The sequence below is a fragment of the Polyodon spathula genome, chromosome 7 (genome assembly GCF_017654505.1).
Source record: "Polyodon spathula isolate WHYD16114869_AA chromosome 7, ASM1765450v1, whole genome shotgun sequence".
Classification (NCBI taxonomy): Eukaryota; Metazoa; Chordata; class Actinopteri; order Acipenseriformes; family Polyodontidae; genus Polyodon; species Polyodon spathula.
In genome coordinates this window covers 47296089-47313222 of record NC_054540.1, presented here as the reverse complement: position 1 = coordinate 47313222, position 17134 = coordinate 47296089, and the positions used below count along the sequence as shown (strand labels likewise).

At 38.3% G+C, this 17134-nt stretch overlaps 1 protein-coding gene across 1 annotated transcript in view; it reads right to left on the bottom strand.

Annotated features, from left to right (window-relative positions):
• The window catches only part of LOC121318688 (angiomotin-like), a 51989-nt gene extending 35103 nt beyond the window's left edge, over positions 1 to 16886 (bottom strand). The window contains exons 1-3 of the mRNA XM_041255622.1: positions 16721 to 16886; positions 11231 to 11370; positions 10508 to 10558 (exon numbers count right to left, since the gene is read on the bottom strand). Coding sequence (XP_041111556.1) covers positions 10508 to 10558; positions 11231 to 11318 — 139 coding nt within the window. The 5' untranslated portion in view covers positions 11319 to 11370; positions 16721 to 16886. The remainder of the gene's footprint in view (positions 1 to 10507; positions 10559 to 11230; positions 11371 to 16720) is intronic.
• Positions 16887 to 17134: the final 248 nt, after the last annotated feature.

The window sequence follows — 17134 nt, the reverse complement described above, 5'->3', positions numbered from 1 at the left end:
ACTCCCCCACTCTAATGAAAACCATGTGATGCTAAAATGAAACAGAACCTCAATCTCAGGCACTTAGTGTTACTACCCCCCCCCCCCCAAAAAAAAATGCAATTTTTATTTATTTTTTTTAAGCTTTCCCACTTACGAATTTATTGTAATTAACTTATTACAAGACCTGAAATCGGCACAGCTGCTTATCTTGAAAAGCAATACGATTTACACACTTTCACAGAGGCCTCAGCTGGATTTTATACAGCAGGACGCTTTGGCAGCTTGCTCACAAATGTCCTCTCCGATTCCAGGGACTACCCCCCCCCCCCCCCAAGCACTGACTGCGCTGGGAATTGAAACATGAATCACACATACTAAATCACAGCATACTTTACAGAATAAATGTGTGTGATTAAGCTACAGTAGACAGGGATTTGGATATTTTAACATCTCCAGTTTCACTATGTATTCTACAGAATAGTTATTTTCCCCTGTGAAGATTTATACAGGAGGCCCTTGCATTGTGTGTATAGCCACATGTGTCGTGCATTTGTCATACTTAAATTTTGAATATGTAGAAATAAGTATGTCAGTAACATACATAACATACAGTCCAGAATAGTGTAGAATAAGAATTGGCAAGGATTAGCTTAATGAAAATCAAATAGGGAATTTTAGACCTAGATGTCACTAGGTAAATGCTTTAAAATGCAGGACACTGTATGTTAGCCCATACATTGTACTTTACATTTGTATTAGCTATAGCCTGAAAACGGCTTCTCAGATTATGATGAAACGTGTTACAGACATTCTTGAGGCTCTTTAATTTTGCTAAACTTTTAAAATCAGAGCTAAAAGTGTTTTTTTTTTTTTTTTTTTTTTTTTTTAGGGGCTCCCGTGTGGCGCATGCAGTAAAGGCACTCCACGTGGAGTGCAGGATGTACCCAACAGCCTGGAAATCGGCAGTTCGGGTCCAGGCTATTCCACTGCTGGCTGTCGGCGGGAGTTCCCAGAGGGTGGTGCACAATTGGCCGAGCGCTGCCCTGGGCGGGGAAGACTTGGGTCACCAGATGAGTCCTTGGTTCACCACGCACCAGAGACCGCTGTACAGTCTCTGGGTGCCTGCGGGGCCTGCCTGCAAGCGGCTCGGAGCTGCGTGGTCCTCCGATGCTGTAGCTCTCAAGGTAGCTGCACGGCGGGCCTGCAGAGTGAAAAGAAGTGAGCAGCTGACTGCACACGTTTCGGAGGACGCGTGTGTTAGTCTTCATCTCGGTGTCAGAAGCAGCAGGATGTGCCACATTCACATCTATTACAAGTAGCAGTTGACAGCAGAAGGTGTGAAAAGGTTCTCTAATTTCTGGATTCCTGAGTCTGGTATTAATACATTTTGAGTAAAATTCTCAATTCCTGGTAAAGGCAGTATTCCACAGACATGGCTGTTATTGCTCTTCCTTTCCAGGTGCACAAGGATATCTTTATTAAAATTTTAAAACACACTTTTCAGCAGCGAGGCGAAGGACAGAAAACAGCTCCAAACAACATGTTTCCACTCAATGGCATGACTACAACAGGAAACAGATAACTGCACATCTGAGTGGTCAATCCAACCCTTGCAAATCAGGGAAACGTCAACCCTGGTGCCTAGAGATCTAGTTTTTGAAATCATTTTTACATATTGCCCTCCTCTACTTGGGCATTGATTTAATCATTCCATATGAAACCGGGATAAGATAAAGCTAGTGTTTTAGAGCATTTTACTGCACCGGGGAATCACCCTGGATTGCGACGAATCTACCTGTGACTATTTGGGGATTACACCTAAAATAAACCATCTGGTGCAATACAGGTGGATTTGCTGGTGCTGTAAAATACTGATGGTGACAATGGAATGGCTTTAGAAAGTGAATGCACAAAAATGAAATATTCTACAATTTAGCATTTACTGTTTTTCAGGTAAGCAAATAAATATTTAGGCACATTTATTGTAGGATATCTCTATAGAGACATTGATACTTTTTGAATGTGGCAACGCTATTTTTAAATTGCGAAATATCTTGCAATACCTATTTTTTAGACTGTGAAATAAGCCATTTACGGTCCTTCTTATAAGAAAACAAAGTTTAATCCGTAGAACTGTCTTCAGTGTTGTGACGGTAAAAGTGGAATTCCTCTGAGTCCATAGATACTGTATGAATAATTTTGTTCTCCTATAATAAGTGGGAGTTCATTGTTTACACAGGCCTGGCTTTTCCACATATTTTAAAGATAAGACGGAACACAAATACAGTAAAACCCCACCTCACTTGTAATCTTTGGCCAAAACTTCGATTAGAATGGGTTTCACATCAGAGATGTAAATATATCTGTTAAACATGTAGGTCTTGAGACTCACAGCTAAACAAGCAAAACCAGGCTTGAAATGGAAAATCTATACTCACTCCAAACACAATTCATTCCAAGAAATTTGAAAGATCAACTCAAACTGGAAGACTGCAAGGGATGCCAACTTAAAACAGACTAACACTCATCCCCTCCCCTTTCATTTCCTCTCCCTACAGCTGTGTGTGTGTGTACGTACGTACATACACACAAATGAATAAAACAAAGTCCCTCGAACACCCCAGGGCCACGCTCAAAGACAATTAGCAGTTACTTCCAAACTGAACTGGGTAGCATCTGTTTATAGCCATTAACTGAGTTTCCAGGCCAAACAACCTAACAGTTTAAACAAATCTCTTTACTAATCCACACAGACACGTGTGTGATAAAGGATTAGTACAGCCAAGCCCTACAAAGTGAGCCAAGTTCACACCAGGGACACTGAAAAGGGTTCTCAACTAGGAAGACTGATATTTTTGGGGCTCTCCCCAGTGGCGTGGTACAGTAGTATGTGTCTGGGCAGCTGGCATGTCTAACCATTGTCAGAGCCATAGTAAGTTGTTTTTTTTTTTTTTTTTTTTTTTTTTTTTTTACTTACAATATATTACTGCAACTCTCTCAGCATTCATGACTTGATTTTATCAGTTGAGTCACCCCTGTATTTTAGAAGAGCGTTTTACAGCATAATTGATTTCATCAAGCACCTATTTTTAGGGGTAATCCAGGGATAACCATTGAGAGCTGCTTGATAATAGAAGTCGATTCCCAGTGCTGTAAAATTCTCAAGAAAAATCTTAAAATGTACAAAAGTCAGGTAAAGGTTGATCAAATCAACCCAAGTAACTTTACAGCCAAAAACACAAATAACAGTGTTTAAGACCAGTCGGGGTCACAATACAATATGTATCTCAGCATGCAAGTCGCTAAACATGTGATGATCCTGACTGTGCTACTTGTATGATGCATAATAAGATGAAATGATTAAATGATGGACTATAATTAAATGAGATAAGGAGAGTATGTATTCTTCATTTGAGAATCTTTTGGTGAACTGGAATGAACTAGGTTATGTTTTTGTTCTTGTCACAATACAAACAATACATAATATATCATATGCAGAACATATCCACTAAACTCTAGTTTAAAACATGGCTCTCACCAACAAAATACATTTAGCTGTACGGTACAGCTAACCTGCCTACAATCTCTGTTTTCAGAGTCATGGGCCCACACAGTAAGTACAAAACTATTAAATTACTACAATTCAAAATCCTTATCCATCCTCTCCAGAAAAACTGCCATTCCAACAAAAACACATACATTCGAGCTATCTAGGATGGTGATCTAATTGCAAAAATAAACACAAAACCACCCATTTTGCAGAATAGTATTAATATCATACTAGATAAAAAAAAAACTACAGAAGTGTTATTCACATAAGGGCTCTTGTGGAATAACAGGCTGTTCAATTGCTTTCAAGTTATGAAGTTGGTTGGCTTTCGCTAAAGACCTGAAACGAAGCATTTAGGAATCAGCTACTCAGTACAGTCAACAGATCCTTATGTGAGCTTGGAAGGCAAAAGATTATAGTTAATGCACTAGCTTTTCATCTAGGGTCTCTCTCTCAACCTTTTATCTGAGTCTCAATCTCACATTGTTCCAATCTGCTGTCTAAAATCCAATATGCAAAAGGACATGACCTAGGTCAGAGATCGCCTATATGATATAAAGCAGGTTTTATGTAAATGCCATTTAGAAATGAATTCTTCTAACTCTAATATTGCCCAGATAATATAATTGATTCACAGCGCTCCATTCTTCCTACAAGTCTCCTGTCCTCTGCATTGGAAGCTCACTATGTATCCTCCCCCATCAGCTTAGAGAGATTGAGTTCCACCAGCCTACAATCCTAACTAAGGCCGATAGAGTCCCAACTCAAACACATTTGATCTTGATCTGCTGCCAGTGGAAACAAAGGGCACTGTCAAGTCACGACTGAATGGCAGAGGGTGTTGAGAACAGGACTAAAGGGGCTCTCACAGAGTTACTGTATGAGCACTAAATTCAACAGAGAATATGGCAATGATTAAACCAAGTTCAGTCTTGTCTGAAAAATGCCTTGAATACTGCTTGATGAAAAACCCCTAGAATGGTTGCAGCTGGCCACCAAGGAATATATCATTTCAAGACCAAGGTAGTTAAAAACTATGATTGTGACAGTTCTCTGGGAGGTCATAGATCTATGGTTTGAGGGTTCCATGAATGGGGCTTACCATTCAAATTGAAATGGGCAGCAGCAGTTCTGACTGAAAGCAACAGGCATCAGACACTGCCAGGTCCATCACCATCTGAACTGTGTCCTGGACTTAGGGGCTGGCGCCTGCAATCTGTAGCACACACTTTTCATGAATGCTCCTGCAAACTGAATCCCAACATGTATTCTGCAATATGCAGAAGCTACACCCTGTCAGTCACGGTGGCTTGGGGGTTCTGGTCAGCGCCATCCTGACAGTACATGGGTATCTACACTCTACTGACAGTGTTATAGCAGGTGGCTCTAAGTGTTTGTCCAACCCATTTCTCTCACTGGGACATTATGTTTAATTCAAATTAGCTTGTACTGTTAGTTGCCCTCCAGCTACCTCTGTAAACATGGACTTGAGTATTTAAATCTAATTAGCAATGTATTCCATGTAATAACATAATTATCACATCACGCATAGACATAAGTTAACCCATAAGATAAAATAATATGACAAACTTGTGAAATAAGCCTGACGTGTACGAGGTTTTAAATGTGATGTATTAAGAGATCCCCAAAACATGAAACACATTCAGTGCAAGTATATGTTATCGTGAGGTTGCAAAGCATTGCAAGTGGCTTAAGTAGGCATACTGAGATTTATCTTTAAAACTCTACAGTCCTTAAAATTGTGAGCAGGACCCAATAATTAGTAGAAATACATACATATGTTCAGCTTTAACAATATAGACTGACTGGTTGGGACAATTGTGGTCCAAGCTTCGTAATCTCCTTGGTAACAATACAGCTCAACGTGAGCATTCCGCAGAGAAGGCGCTCTCTCCTGCTCAAACCGCAGACTTGTGTTTTTGGACCGCAGTACAGATGATAACTTCGTATAGGCTACATAACATGTGACATAAAAGACATGATCGGAACAATACTTCGAATCCTCGTGTAGCAAATATTTTACACCCCCTAAAATGTTCACGCTAATGCCCCAAGAACAGTACTATTATAGCCACGTATTTGGCAGCAATTGCCAAAGTCGGCTCAACGTGAACGAGAATCTAATTATTCTCTTCTGCCAATGCCAACTTCAAAAATGCTTTTCTGACTATAAACTTGGACGACTTCTTGTGATTTTTGAAACAAATGCGTGATTTAAAACAAAACACTCACCAATAAAAGTACATTAACTAATTAAGATAGAAATTATGTATGTTTATACGTTTAGCATCAGTGTGGTTTTAAATTTTTACAACACAAAACTAAATATACATAAATGGCGGTACAAACAAACAGTATAATCTACTGTAAATTAAATTATCAATATATTCAGTTTAGTTTACCTTGCTTCTAGCTCCTGATTCAACGCGTGGAATGTAAAACGGAACTTTGCAGCACAGCGTAATCAAATCATACATTTAAAGCATTCATAAAACCCACTAACACACATTTTCTTTTTTTCTCTGGTAATCCCAGTGTTTTTTAGTGCTGGAAGGCTTGAAAATATGGCTGATCCTCAGAAAAAAAGTTACTAAAAAGCGCTAAATTAGGAATCAGAATGCTGCTTCACGTTTTTTCTTTCCCTAAAAAATATCCTATCCGCTGATGCCATACAATTCAATAATCGTTTTGCACCGCTATGAAAATAATACAAGAAAGACTCCCTCTTCCTTTAAAAACAGCAAAATCCCCGAACCGTGTTCCAACAACTTCATCAAACAACTTCTCACGAGCTGAAAACGAAAAAAAAAAAAAAAAAAAAAAACATAAACTCCCCTTTTGGTTTTCTATGCAATGCCGAAGAAATCCAAAAGTTGAACATGGGAAATCCCTCCTTCTGAAAGTGCGATTGGACCTCAGCCAGAAAAACTGGGGTTTGGGTTGGCTTTGTAAAATGTCAGTCTGGCATTCCATACAATGACAAAGGGCTTTTGTACGGAACTTTGACAATTTTCTTTAAAGACACAGCTCCCCGAGTACTAAAGAATTCCTTGCAAGAATAGTAATCGATCCAAAAAGAGAGCCAGCACCAAAAGCATACAAGTTGTGCTTGTTCACTACGCATTTTTACTTTTTTTATTCCAAAAACAAAACTTAAAAGCTACATATCTTTAAATCAATAACTCATGGGTTGAGAAGTTTCTGTATGCCCATGGCTATCTGGTAAACAACAAAGATCTACACACACACACACACACACACACACACACACACACACACACACACATATATATATATATATATATATATATATATATATATATATATATATATATATATATATATATATGGGGGGGGGTGCAGCAGTTTCAGGTGTAATTCATTATTTAATGGTCAACAAGGATTTCTCATTCAAAAGTAAAGGAACAAGTTCTTCACTTTATAATTGTTACAGTGTTTCCAATCTAAGCACTCTAGATAGCCCATGGCTGGGGTCATAAATAATACAGTATCACTAAAGTGTCTTGGATACACAAGCGACTGCTAACTTGCTGGTATCTGCCCTCTGTCAAAGTCTGTCCTCTTGCCGATTGTGATTGAAACGAATGTGCAACAGGGAGGTGCAGCTTTTATATATCCAGAGCACACATCACTCGCATTACAGATGAATCAGAAATGTACACACAACCATGTACATAAAAGTATGTAGCGTTTCCTTATGTTTTGTCCAAGCTTTCTGTTCCATGTGTTAGACAGATAGTTAGGTTCCTTTAAGTATCATGCCAGTAGTGTGTTTTTGTTCCAATCAAGTCTTAATTTAGTTAGCTGACCCAAAGCAAGTTCAAATAACTAGTTGAGGACTTACTTGGAATAAAGACCTGCACTGGAATAGATCTTGAGGCCAGTGTTGTGCACCATAGCATTAAGCATGATTCGAATTCCTGAAACGAGATGTTCATAACTCAGGGCTGGGAAACTCTGTCGCCTCTTGATTCTCCCTTTGTAACAGAGATTCCAAGAATGCAGATAAGAAGCAGAGGGCTGTGGCTGCACACAAGAGAAAGCGACTGGGAATCCAGAGAATGGAAAGCGCACTGATAACGAGCACTTCAAACACAATCTAACTGATACAGGCATGCGGATTCCGATCGCTGCATTGCTTCTGAACTCTTCATAGGGGAGAAAGGAGCTAGAGCCGCAGGTGAAGCAGGGTAGCGCTACAGATCCAGGATCGAATATCAACATTGCTCTTATCAGAAAAGAACAAGTGGAGTCCGTTTGGATCCTGGTAGATGATTGATCTCAGAACTTTGTCAGGTTTGGTCTTAAAGGATCCAAGTGGTTGTGCCTCAAGAACATTTAAGCATTCATTAGTCCAGCTTGCAACTCTCCCAGCTTGACACAGGAGAAATGTATGCATTTGGTTAGTCATTAAAATGATTTCATTTCCAGATTAGCCCACGTTGAACATTGCTGTTCATCCTATCCAAAACTCCAGCCAAGTAAGAGCAGATGGAGACAGAACTGCTCTGACCCAAGATATATACAAGTCTTTATGACAAACAGACCTAAGCACTCTGATCAAATAAATATATGTAGCTAATTTAAGACACAATAAAAAAAATGTCCATGATAAACAGATATCACAGCTTCAGCCAACTGACTTTTTTTTGTGAAATGTTTTGGTCTGATGAATATAGTGCATTCATAAAGTAGCATAATATGTTTATTTAATTGCAGGCATTGTAGTGATTGATCAGTTCTTCCCACACGATCGCTCTCTCTGAGGAATGTTGATCACATCAAAGCAGGGAGCTCAGATAACACCCAGCTCCACCTACAATGAAAAGCACAACACTGCGGCTTGGAGCTTCTTAGATGTGCAGTACAATGAGAGACTTCCAAGCCTGCGGAGATGTCTTGTACATAACACTGTACCACTCTGGGTTGTGATCTCTTCAGATCAGAGAATCGAAGCACAGTCGCACCTGGTCAGAACTGTACTCGGATGGGGGGCTGAAGAAGTGAAGATTATGATCTGTGTTTGAATCAGGAGTCTGAAAGACCAACTTGGTATGGATACGAAACAGCAGAGTAATCTAATGGAATCTTTTTTTCTTGTTTAGATTCACTTTGTATATCATGTTCAATTTCAGCCGTCACGTCCTGGTAGCGTCTTTATAATTCAGAAGTTTAAAAATAGCCACAGTAGAGTTCTCAGTATAATATGCAAGTACACCAGGGAGTAATTAATCTGCCCCCTTGCAACACTGCCCCTAGTGGATGTAAGAATGCCAGTAAGTCACTTTGAACAACTGTAGTATTTCTTACATCTACTATGGGTATGGTTAGACTCTGGAGTTCCAAATAAAGATTAGACATGTTTCTCAGAGCTCTACTGAGGCCACAGCGGTGCTCTTAATTTCTGAGTTCTAAAAAGTCACCAGGATGTGATGACTGAAACAGAAAATGATCTGCTAAGTGAATGTAAGCAATGAGAAGAATTAATTAGTTAACACAACGTTAATATTTAATATGCCTCCCAAGTTCTTTAGAAAGACCTGTGCAGATAATAAATTAATACTGACAGACACAAAAAAAAAGGTCTCACTGCATTCCCAAGAGGTAATTGAATTCAAACACTTTTCCTGTGCCGAATTCCATTTCCGGAGTGGTTGTCGTGGTTATGTGGGATACTCCCCAGTGGGGACTCAGCCGAGACCAATGCCTGTCTCTTATCCTAAGCTGGTTCTGCACCCAGGCCTCCAGACGTGAAAGGCCACTACGCCACTTAGTCAACCATTGTGTTCTTCAAAAGAGTCACATTCTTACATGCATCAGCTGTTTCCACACTACTGCCCGCTGTGCTATTGTCCTTCGACTGCTAGTCTGAGGGACCTTCGTAACAGAGCTTCTAAATGTATTCATTCATTTCCTTACAATACACAGATATCACAAACATGTAGAAACACACAACATCTTTCTCAATGTCTTCAATGTTGAAATGAGTTTTAGGTCACATTCTGATACCACAGGTGCTGTCTGGTGTGAAATCTCTTCATGGACCATTAAGATATAATAAATCATAAAGCCGTTCTCAGCCTGTCAAAATGTTAGATTCCAGAGCATTATATTTTTTCCACAAGTGTATAACTGACAAATTTTAAAGCCATGGGTATCATTAACCATGTACTGTGAGATTATGGAATGTCACCTAGACAAAGTGATGCTAAATCATTGGGATCCCTCAAGGATCCCTTCAGATCAAGAGGAACCAGATGAGTATAGATGGGCTGAATGTCCTCCTCTCGTTTGTTAAAGTTATGCTCTGGGGGTTAAATTCTGTTTTAAAATCCAAATCCAGGGCTACAAACACTACTTTCAGGTACACTGCAAAGTAAATGAAAACAGTGAAAACAGATCAGCTAACAAAGTACACTCACACATGTTGTAAATATGTGAAACATCACTTGTACAGCAGTGTGCAAATGTATGGGAACACCCAATCCCATTGCTTCCGTTGTTTTGATTTGCTGTTCATATGAAATCAAAGCACTGTAACTAAAAATCCTGCAAAATAGTCTAATTCATGGCTTTAATAGGCCACGCATGCAGTTCATTTAAAATAGTAAGTGGAAAGGAACACATAGCCCTAAAAGTTAAAATGCATGAGACTTTTTAGAAGTTGTTGCCTAATCAAAGAACAAAGTGGTCTAACATTTTCACACATGAGTGACTATTGTTTTTATAGTACCAATTACTGAGTGGAAATTGAAATTCTCACACCCAGAGGTTATCATGCAGGATAAATGGATATACATAACAAATCTTTACTTGTTCTAATATATTTGCACACTGCTGTACCTTAGACAGAAAGGGATCAGGTATAATGCATATGTGCAATTTATCACTTACATGCACATACATGTACTGAAATATTCCTATTAATCTTACCTAAAGATGAATCTGTGATTTCCAGAAGATCTTGACCACAGACATAATTTTCTGAAAAACAAAAATATTTCAAATCAGAAACTCCCTTTCTTTCCTGGCTTGCCAGCAATGATTAATGAGAGGTCTACACCAAATCGATCCCCCAGTTTCCTCACTTCTCAATTAACTACAAGTACAAGTAAACTTCTAATAGCTGTTGCTTTCCAGAGTTTTAATTCATGGCAATCCAGTTCTTTATTAACAGCAACTTGTTACAATACTGCAAACAATAAAGTTGTATTTCAGAACAGTTGACAGTGAAGGAAGCAAGCATATTCTTTCTTCTCCATAGAGTGCCCTCTGCTGACATATTAGACAATGAAACTCAAGATAAAATGAAAAACAAGTTTAGGTGAAAAAGACACACACACACAAGTGATCTTAAACAAAAGAAAATGAGCCAGTGATAATGTTGCAAGTGCTAATTAGATATAAGAAAACAAAGAAGTGAAACATTTACACATTTCTAATACCCTGTGCACTCCTAAATGATGCCCCACCCTCACATTTTGAAAACATGTGTGCATATGGTATATTAGGCTCATTGCATGACAAGTACAATAAAAGTAGTGGCACAAACCCAACAGTAATAAACTGTAATTTGGAGGTGTTTATTGAGTGTGACTTATCAAACACCAAGTAGGTGGTCAAAAAAAGACAGGAGGCTGTAAAAAATCCTTATACCCCAGAAGGTAACGGCATGGTTCTGAAAGCCAATGTGACTGAGCCAGTTCGCCACGTCCTCTGGGCTCCAGTCCTCCACTGCTGCCATCGCTGCTGCCTGTGGTCTGCCTCGTGCAATCCCTGGTCATACTCCGGTCCTCCTGAGAGAGTGAAGGAATGCACATTCACCTGCATGGCCTGGACAACAGTATTCAAATAAACTGCAGAGTCATGGGCTGCCCTCACATGACTGATGAATTTATCATGCAAATGGATTCAATGCCATAGATTCAGTAATACAGTGGTTTGCAGAAGTATTCACCCCCTACCAATAATGTCACATTTTGTTGAATTACAAATAATGTATGCACAGTTTTTCAAACCAACTTTTTTTTTATTCAAAGCTGTAGTGGTTAAACTGAACACTGTTATATGAGGAGGAGGTTCAATGTTAGCAAAACATGCAAAGAAAATGTACAAAATCTAATTTACTGGTTGCATAAGTATTCAGCCCCTTAAGTCAGTACTTGGTAGAAGCACCTTTTGCAGCAATTACTGCTATGGTCGTTTTGGATAGGTCTCTACTAGCTTTGTACAGCAAGATGGTGAAATTTTTTGCCCATTCATCACAGAAAATTTCTCCAGTTCTGATAACAGCAGTTTGTTGGGGATCGTCAATGGACTGCAATCTTCAAGACTGGCCATAAATTTTCGATTGGATTCAAGTCAGGACTTTAAATATCTTCTTGTTCAACCACTCCAGTGTGGCTTTGGCTTTGAGCTTTGGGTCATGTCCTGCTGAAATGTAAATTTCCTCCCCAATGGCTGACTGAAACAGGTTTTCCTCAAGGATTCACCTGTACTTTGTATCATCCATTCTCCCTTGTATCCTGATAAGCTTCACAGTCCCTGCTAAAGAGAAGCATCCCCATAACATCATGCTTCCACCACCATGCTTGACAGTTGGGATGGTGTTGACTGGGTGATGTGCCGTGTTGGGCTTGCGCAAGACGTAACACTTTGAATTTAGACCGAAAAGTTCATTTTTTGTCTCGTCTGACCACAAAACCTTTTTCCACATGTCTGCAGTACATGCTTTTTCGTAAACTCCACACATGCTTTAAGATGAGGCTTTTTGAGTAATGGCTTCTTTCTTGCCACCAGTCCATAGAAGCCAGCTTTGTGTAGGGACCGGCTTATTGATGTGTGAACACTGACTCCCACCTCAGACACAGGACTTTGCAGATCTCTCAAGGTCAGTTTCCAGCTTGCCAGGCTGCTCAGTTTGGGAGGGTGACCTGATCTGGGTAATGTCTAGGTGGTATGATGTATCTTCCACTTCTTAATGATGGACTTCACTGTGCTGAGAGGGATAATCAACACCTTTGAATTTTTTTTGTAACCTTCTCCTGCTCTGTGTCTCTCTACCACTTTAACCCTGACTTGTTTCGAAAGCTCCTTGGTCTTCACAGTTGCTTTGTTGGATCACTATGTGAGTTGCAGCTTGAAAGTCTTTATATACCTGATAAATTATCTACAAGTTAAACCACTTTGAGTACACACAGACTGAAACCATTTCACTAGTTTTGTGACCTTTCAAACAAATCATTTGCACCTGAGCTGATTTAGGGCTGCAGTAGCAAAGGGGTTGAATACTTATGCAACTGAGATGAATCTGTTTTTCTCTGTAAATCTTTCTTATTTATATTCTATATGCATTTTTTAACTTTATCAATGTGGAGTATTTTGTTTAGATTCTACATGTAAAGTCTAATTTGAAAGCGCTGTGGAGTACGCTCAGGTGCCAACAAAATGTGAAAACTTTGCAGGGGGTGAATACTTCTGCAAACCACTTTATATAAAAGCTGCATCTCCCTGTAACACATCAGTTTCAACCACAATGGGTAAGACGACAGGTCTGACAGTGATAGTGCATGGATAGGCTGTTGGCAGCTGCTTCAGCATTCATTTGATTGATTAATACACAAAACAAGGAGAAGAAAGGTAAAAGCAGTGCACGCTGATACAGAGGGTTCTCAGCGTTGTAAATATTTGCCAAATGCAATCCGAATCGTGTATTTGCTCAGAGTGTATGAGAAAAGTTTGAAGACTGATGTAAACTCATGGCAGTGTCATTTTCACTGTATAGAGTGCGACTAAGACAGCCCAGTGGACAGACATGATCAGCGCATAAGGGTCCCTGTGTTTTGCATTTAACTCTAGAAAGCAAACTACTGAACTGTTGGGATATTAATATGTCCTTAGTCATTAAATATTGAGATCAAAACAACATTTAAAAGAACACCACTCAATGCCTCTCGTTACCAACACAGTTGTCATAAGGTATATTCGCGCTGGTGTTGAAGGCGAGACTAACAATAAAATTAGTCTTAATCTCTAGCGTGCAGTCTCACATTAATGACACTCACATCCCTTGTGGGATGCTAAACTGGGGCTAGAAAAGGTGTTCATACACTGTATTCCACTTAAACTGTGACTATTTGATGAAACAGAAACAAGACAAGAATTTGAAATCAAATAACATGAATGACACCAAAGTAAAATAACAACCAATTTTTTACACCCTTAATTTGACCAACTTTACAGTTAATTAATAATAATAAAAAAAAAAGTGGTCATTAATATTGCAGGGTGTTACTGACTCAATATTTCCCAATTAGAAAAGGTCTTTCTTGCGCTGTCACTCAAGCACACCTGGGTGCACTTCACAAAGCTGCCTGAATGAGATCCTAGCACCAGACAGGGCTTTATTTCCCCCAAGGGGAATCAGTCTTGCTATTGTATCAGGCTGAGACAATACCCTCCCTGCTCGTGGACGCAGAGGTAGTAAGACGCATTCTTTATCAGGTTTGCATTTTAAACGAAGCAGCATATTAGGTTCAGGAGCACGTAGGAATCGAGCTGACTGGGGTTCTGAATTGAAACAGAAATTTACAGGACGAGTCTGATGAACAGAGTGGCTGTTATAAGAAGGAATGTTGTGGTCTTGACTTTCTGGCACCAGCAGGAAAGCCAGTCAGGTGTCCAACAACCACTAGACCATTGCAAAAAAAAAAAAAAAAAAAAAACAGCCAAAAGGGTTTTCTTTTTTATGGGGGTGTCTGTATGTCCATACATCCATCTGTCAGTTACATTCGACATAGTGAACACGATACCTGCCTTCAATTGAATCTAATCCAAACTTTTAACATAGATCCTATTTCTCATTGTGTTGTAATGAAAAGATATGACTTATTTAATTTAGCAAGGTCAGAAACAATACTATATTTCCACTTTCTTTAATGACACCTGTTTAATGTTGTCCTTTTACACTTTCACTTTTTTTTATTTGCATAATGTTCCTTTTATTGGGATATTAAACTTAATTGAAGGGGCATTGTCAACTTGAGGGCTTTCTGGTTGCTTTTCGGTGTAACTACATGTCTGTTGATTATACACATTCTGGAAACTATGTATCCAAATACAGACAATCTGACCTACAGCACAGGAAGTGATACTAAGACGTTTAAACAAAAAAGCTACAAATCCTAAAAAAACCTATCAAAGATTTGTGTTATTATTACTAATGGATTAAAAAGCAGTGATCACTCTTTATATCTCAAAGGTGGAAACGAAATTGACATGTGCAAGTTACTTTTGCCATGTTGCATGTTGAGTTTTAATAAGGCAAATCTGCATGAATACATTCCTTTAAACCCAACACTCATTTGTAATTTGTAATGAACCTGGCTAAACATTATAGCATTGGAACTAGAAAACCCTGTCCTAATTGAGAACTGGTTCATGTCATCAATAATAAGCCAATTGGTTCTACGACAATTCTTTATCAATGTCTTTATTGTTTTCAGTACATCCTTGAAAATGTTTCCTTGTAACCGGATTCCAATTTCAAAAGCTGACAAGAAAGGTAGGCCATTTTAATTTACATTTTGTAATTGCCCTTTGTTTAACAAAGTACAGCCTTTTGTAAAAGGTTACTGGTTACCTGAAATTAGTTTTTTTTTTTTTAATTTGTGTAATTATTATTATTGTTATTGTCTATGCCCCTTAAAACATTTTAAATTGAATTTTAAAGTATTGAAATCAATTATTTTTTAGTTAGAAAACCCTGCTACTGTGGATTTTTTTCTGATTATTGCAAAGCTTAAAACTAAAGCATAATACACAATTGAGACAAAGTGTGCCTCCTTCACACTTAGAAACAGAAGTTTAGGACTGCAATGAATATAATAGTTTTTTTTTTCAGTGTTTCTTTTAGCGAGGATACAATGTCATAACATGTAACTGCAAACATGTTTTAAACACTTAAAAGTGTTTAATCCTTTGTAATAAGTGCAAGAGGTGGACCTGCTTGATTTTGAACGCAACATATGGGCAAGTCAAGGGTGATATTAGAAGGAATATCTTGTTGAAACAGAATAGTATTCCTATCTTGCTATTGTATGCAGCATTTAACTTCTTCAAGCAGGAGACAAAGGAAAGCGAATGAACCAAGTTTTCTGTTTTCTAAATCACAGATTTCAAATTCTTCATATCTCCAGGCACTCCATTTAGTGACACATCGCAGGCCAAGTTTTAAATTTTTCCAAACACAACCTTTTTCTAAATTGAGAGTTAAACTTAAAATTGCAGTTCCCTGTATGGATTTATCTCCTAAATAAAAACTAAATGGTCAGTCATCATGGTCTACTTAAGAGATAATGGCACTGCTGTAGCATGTAACAAGGTAATAATGGAACTATTCGCTGAATTTAATGTTCCAGCTCTCATGGAAGCCTATGCTTACTTATACAGGATATAATGTAATTTGAAGCCGAATGTATAAAACACAAAATCAAAATGGGAATTTTCAGCAATGTCAGTCATCAAGAAAGCATTCAAGATTTCTCTCTTTTGAAAAGAATGTCTTATCTTCCTTTATTTATTTTTTTAATCACATTCACTTCCTACAAACGATGACAGTATACAGTGTGTCTAAACAGAAGTGCAAAAGCAGGAAGAATACGACAAATGTAAGGAGATTAAACTATCACGATATAAGTGAATTGCACTGAAATAGCTGTTTCTGTGTGTTGCAATGTTTTTACTGACATTGTATATATCTTTATGCCTTTGAATTTGCTTCAAAGCAGGGTTTTTAAACTATATGAAAACTGACTGTGGAACTGTTGGATATTGGAAAACAAATAGAAGAACACAAAACTTGTATATTAACTCTACACAATACATAAAGAGCCACAGCACAGGATTTGTCTCACGTTACACAAAGTACTGTACGTACCAATGCATTGCCTTTTGTTGATCCTATTTACCTAAGCAGCTTAAATTCAAAAGTAGACTGTGAATGACACAGCCCTTTAAAACAATAATCAAAATCTGGCAAGCACTTTTAACTTGGAACCAGCAATAACTGAACAGGACAATAGTTTATTTGAAATTCAAATTGAACAGGCCTGTAACCACACATACTGGAACACACATCCGTCTTACCAGTTGGTTTGTCTGCAGACAGCCTCTCCTTGAAACCACTGGGTAAGGCTGGAAAAAGCAATATGATCTATAAAATGGTGTACAGCACTTCAATATATTCAAATAATACAGAGAAAAACACCTGCTTCCAAAACGTCTCTATCAACCGACCAGGTGTGTCTCCAACAACATGTGAGCTTGCAGGTAAAGGGGTGGTTGTGGAAATGGGTTCTGGTGCATTGTGGGCACTGTAGTTTTTAGACTGTTTTCTACAGCTTTGATGTAGCCAATTATAGCCATGGAAATAATGACTAAAGTATATTTTGCAGTTTCCCAAACTCTAATTATTATTATTATTATTATTATTATTATTATTATTATTATTATTATTATTATACCTGCTACATTGTTCAAATCTACACATTTCTACCAATT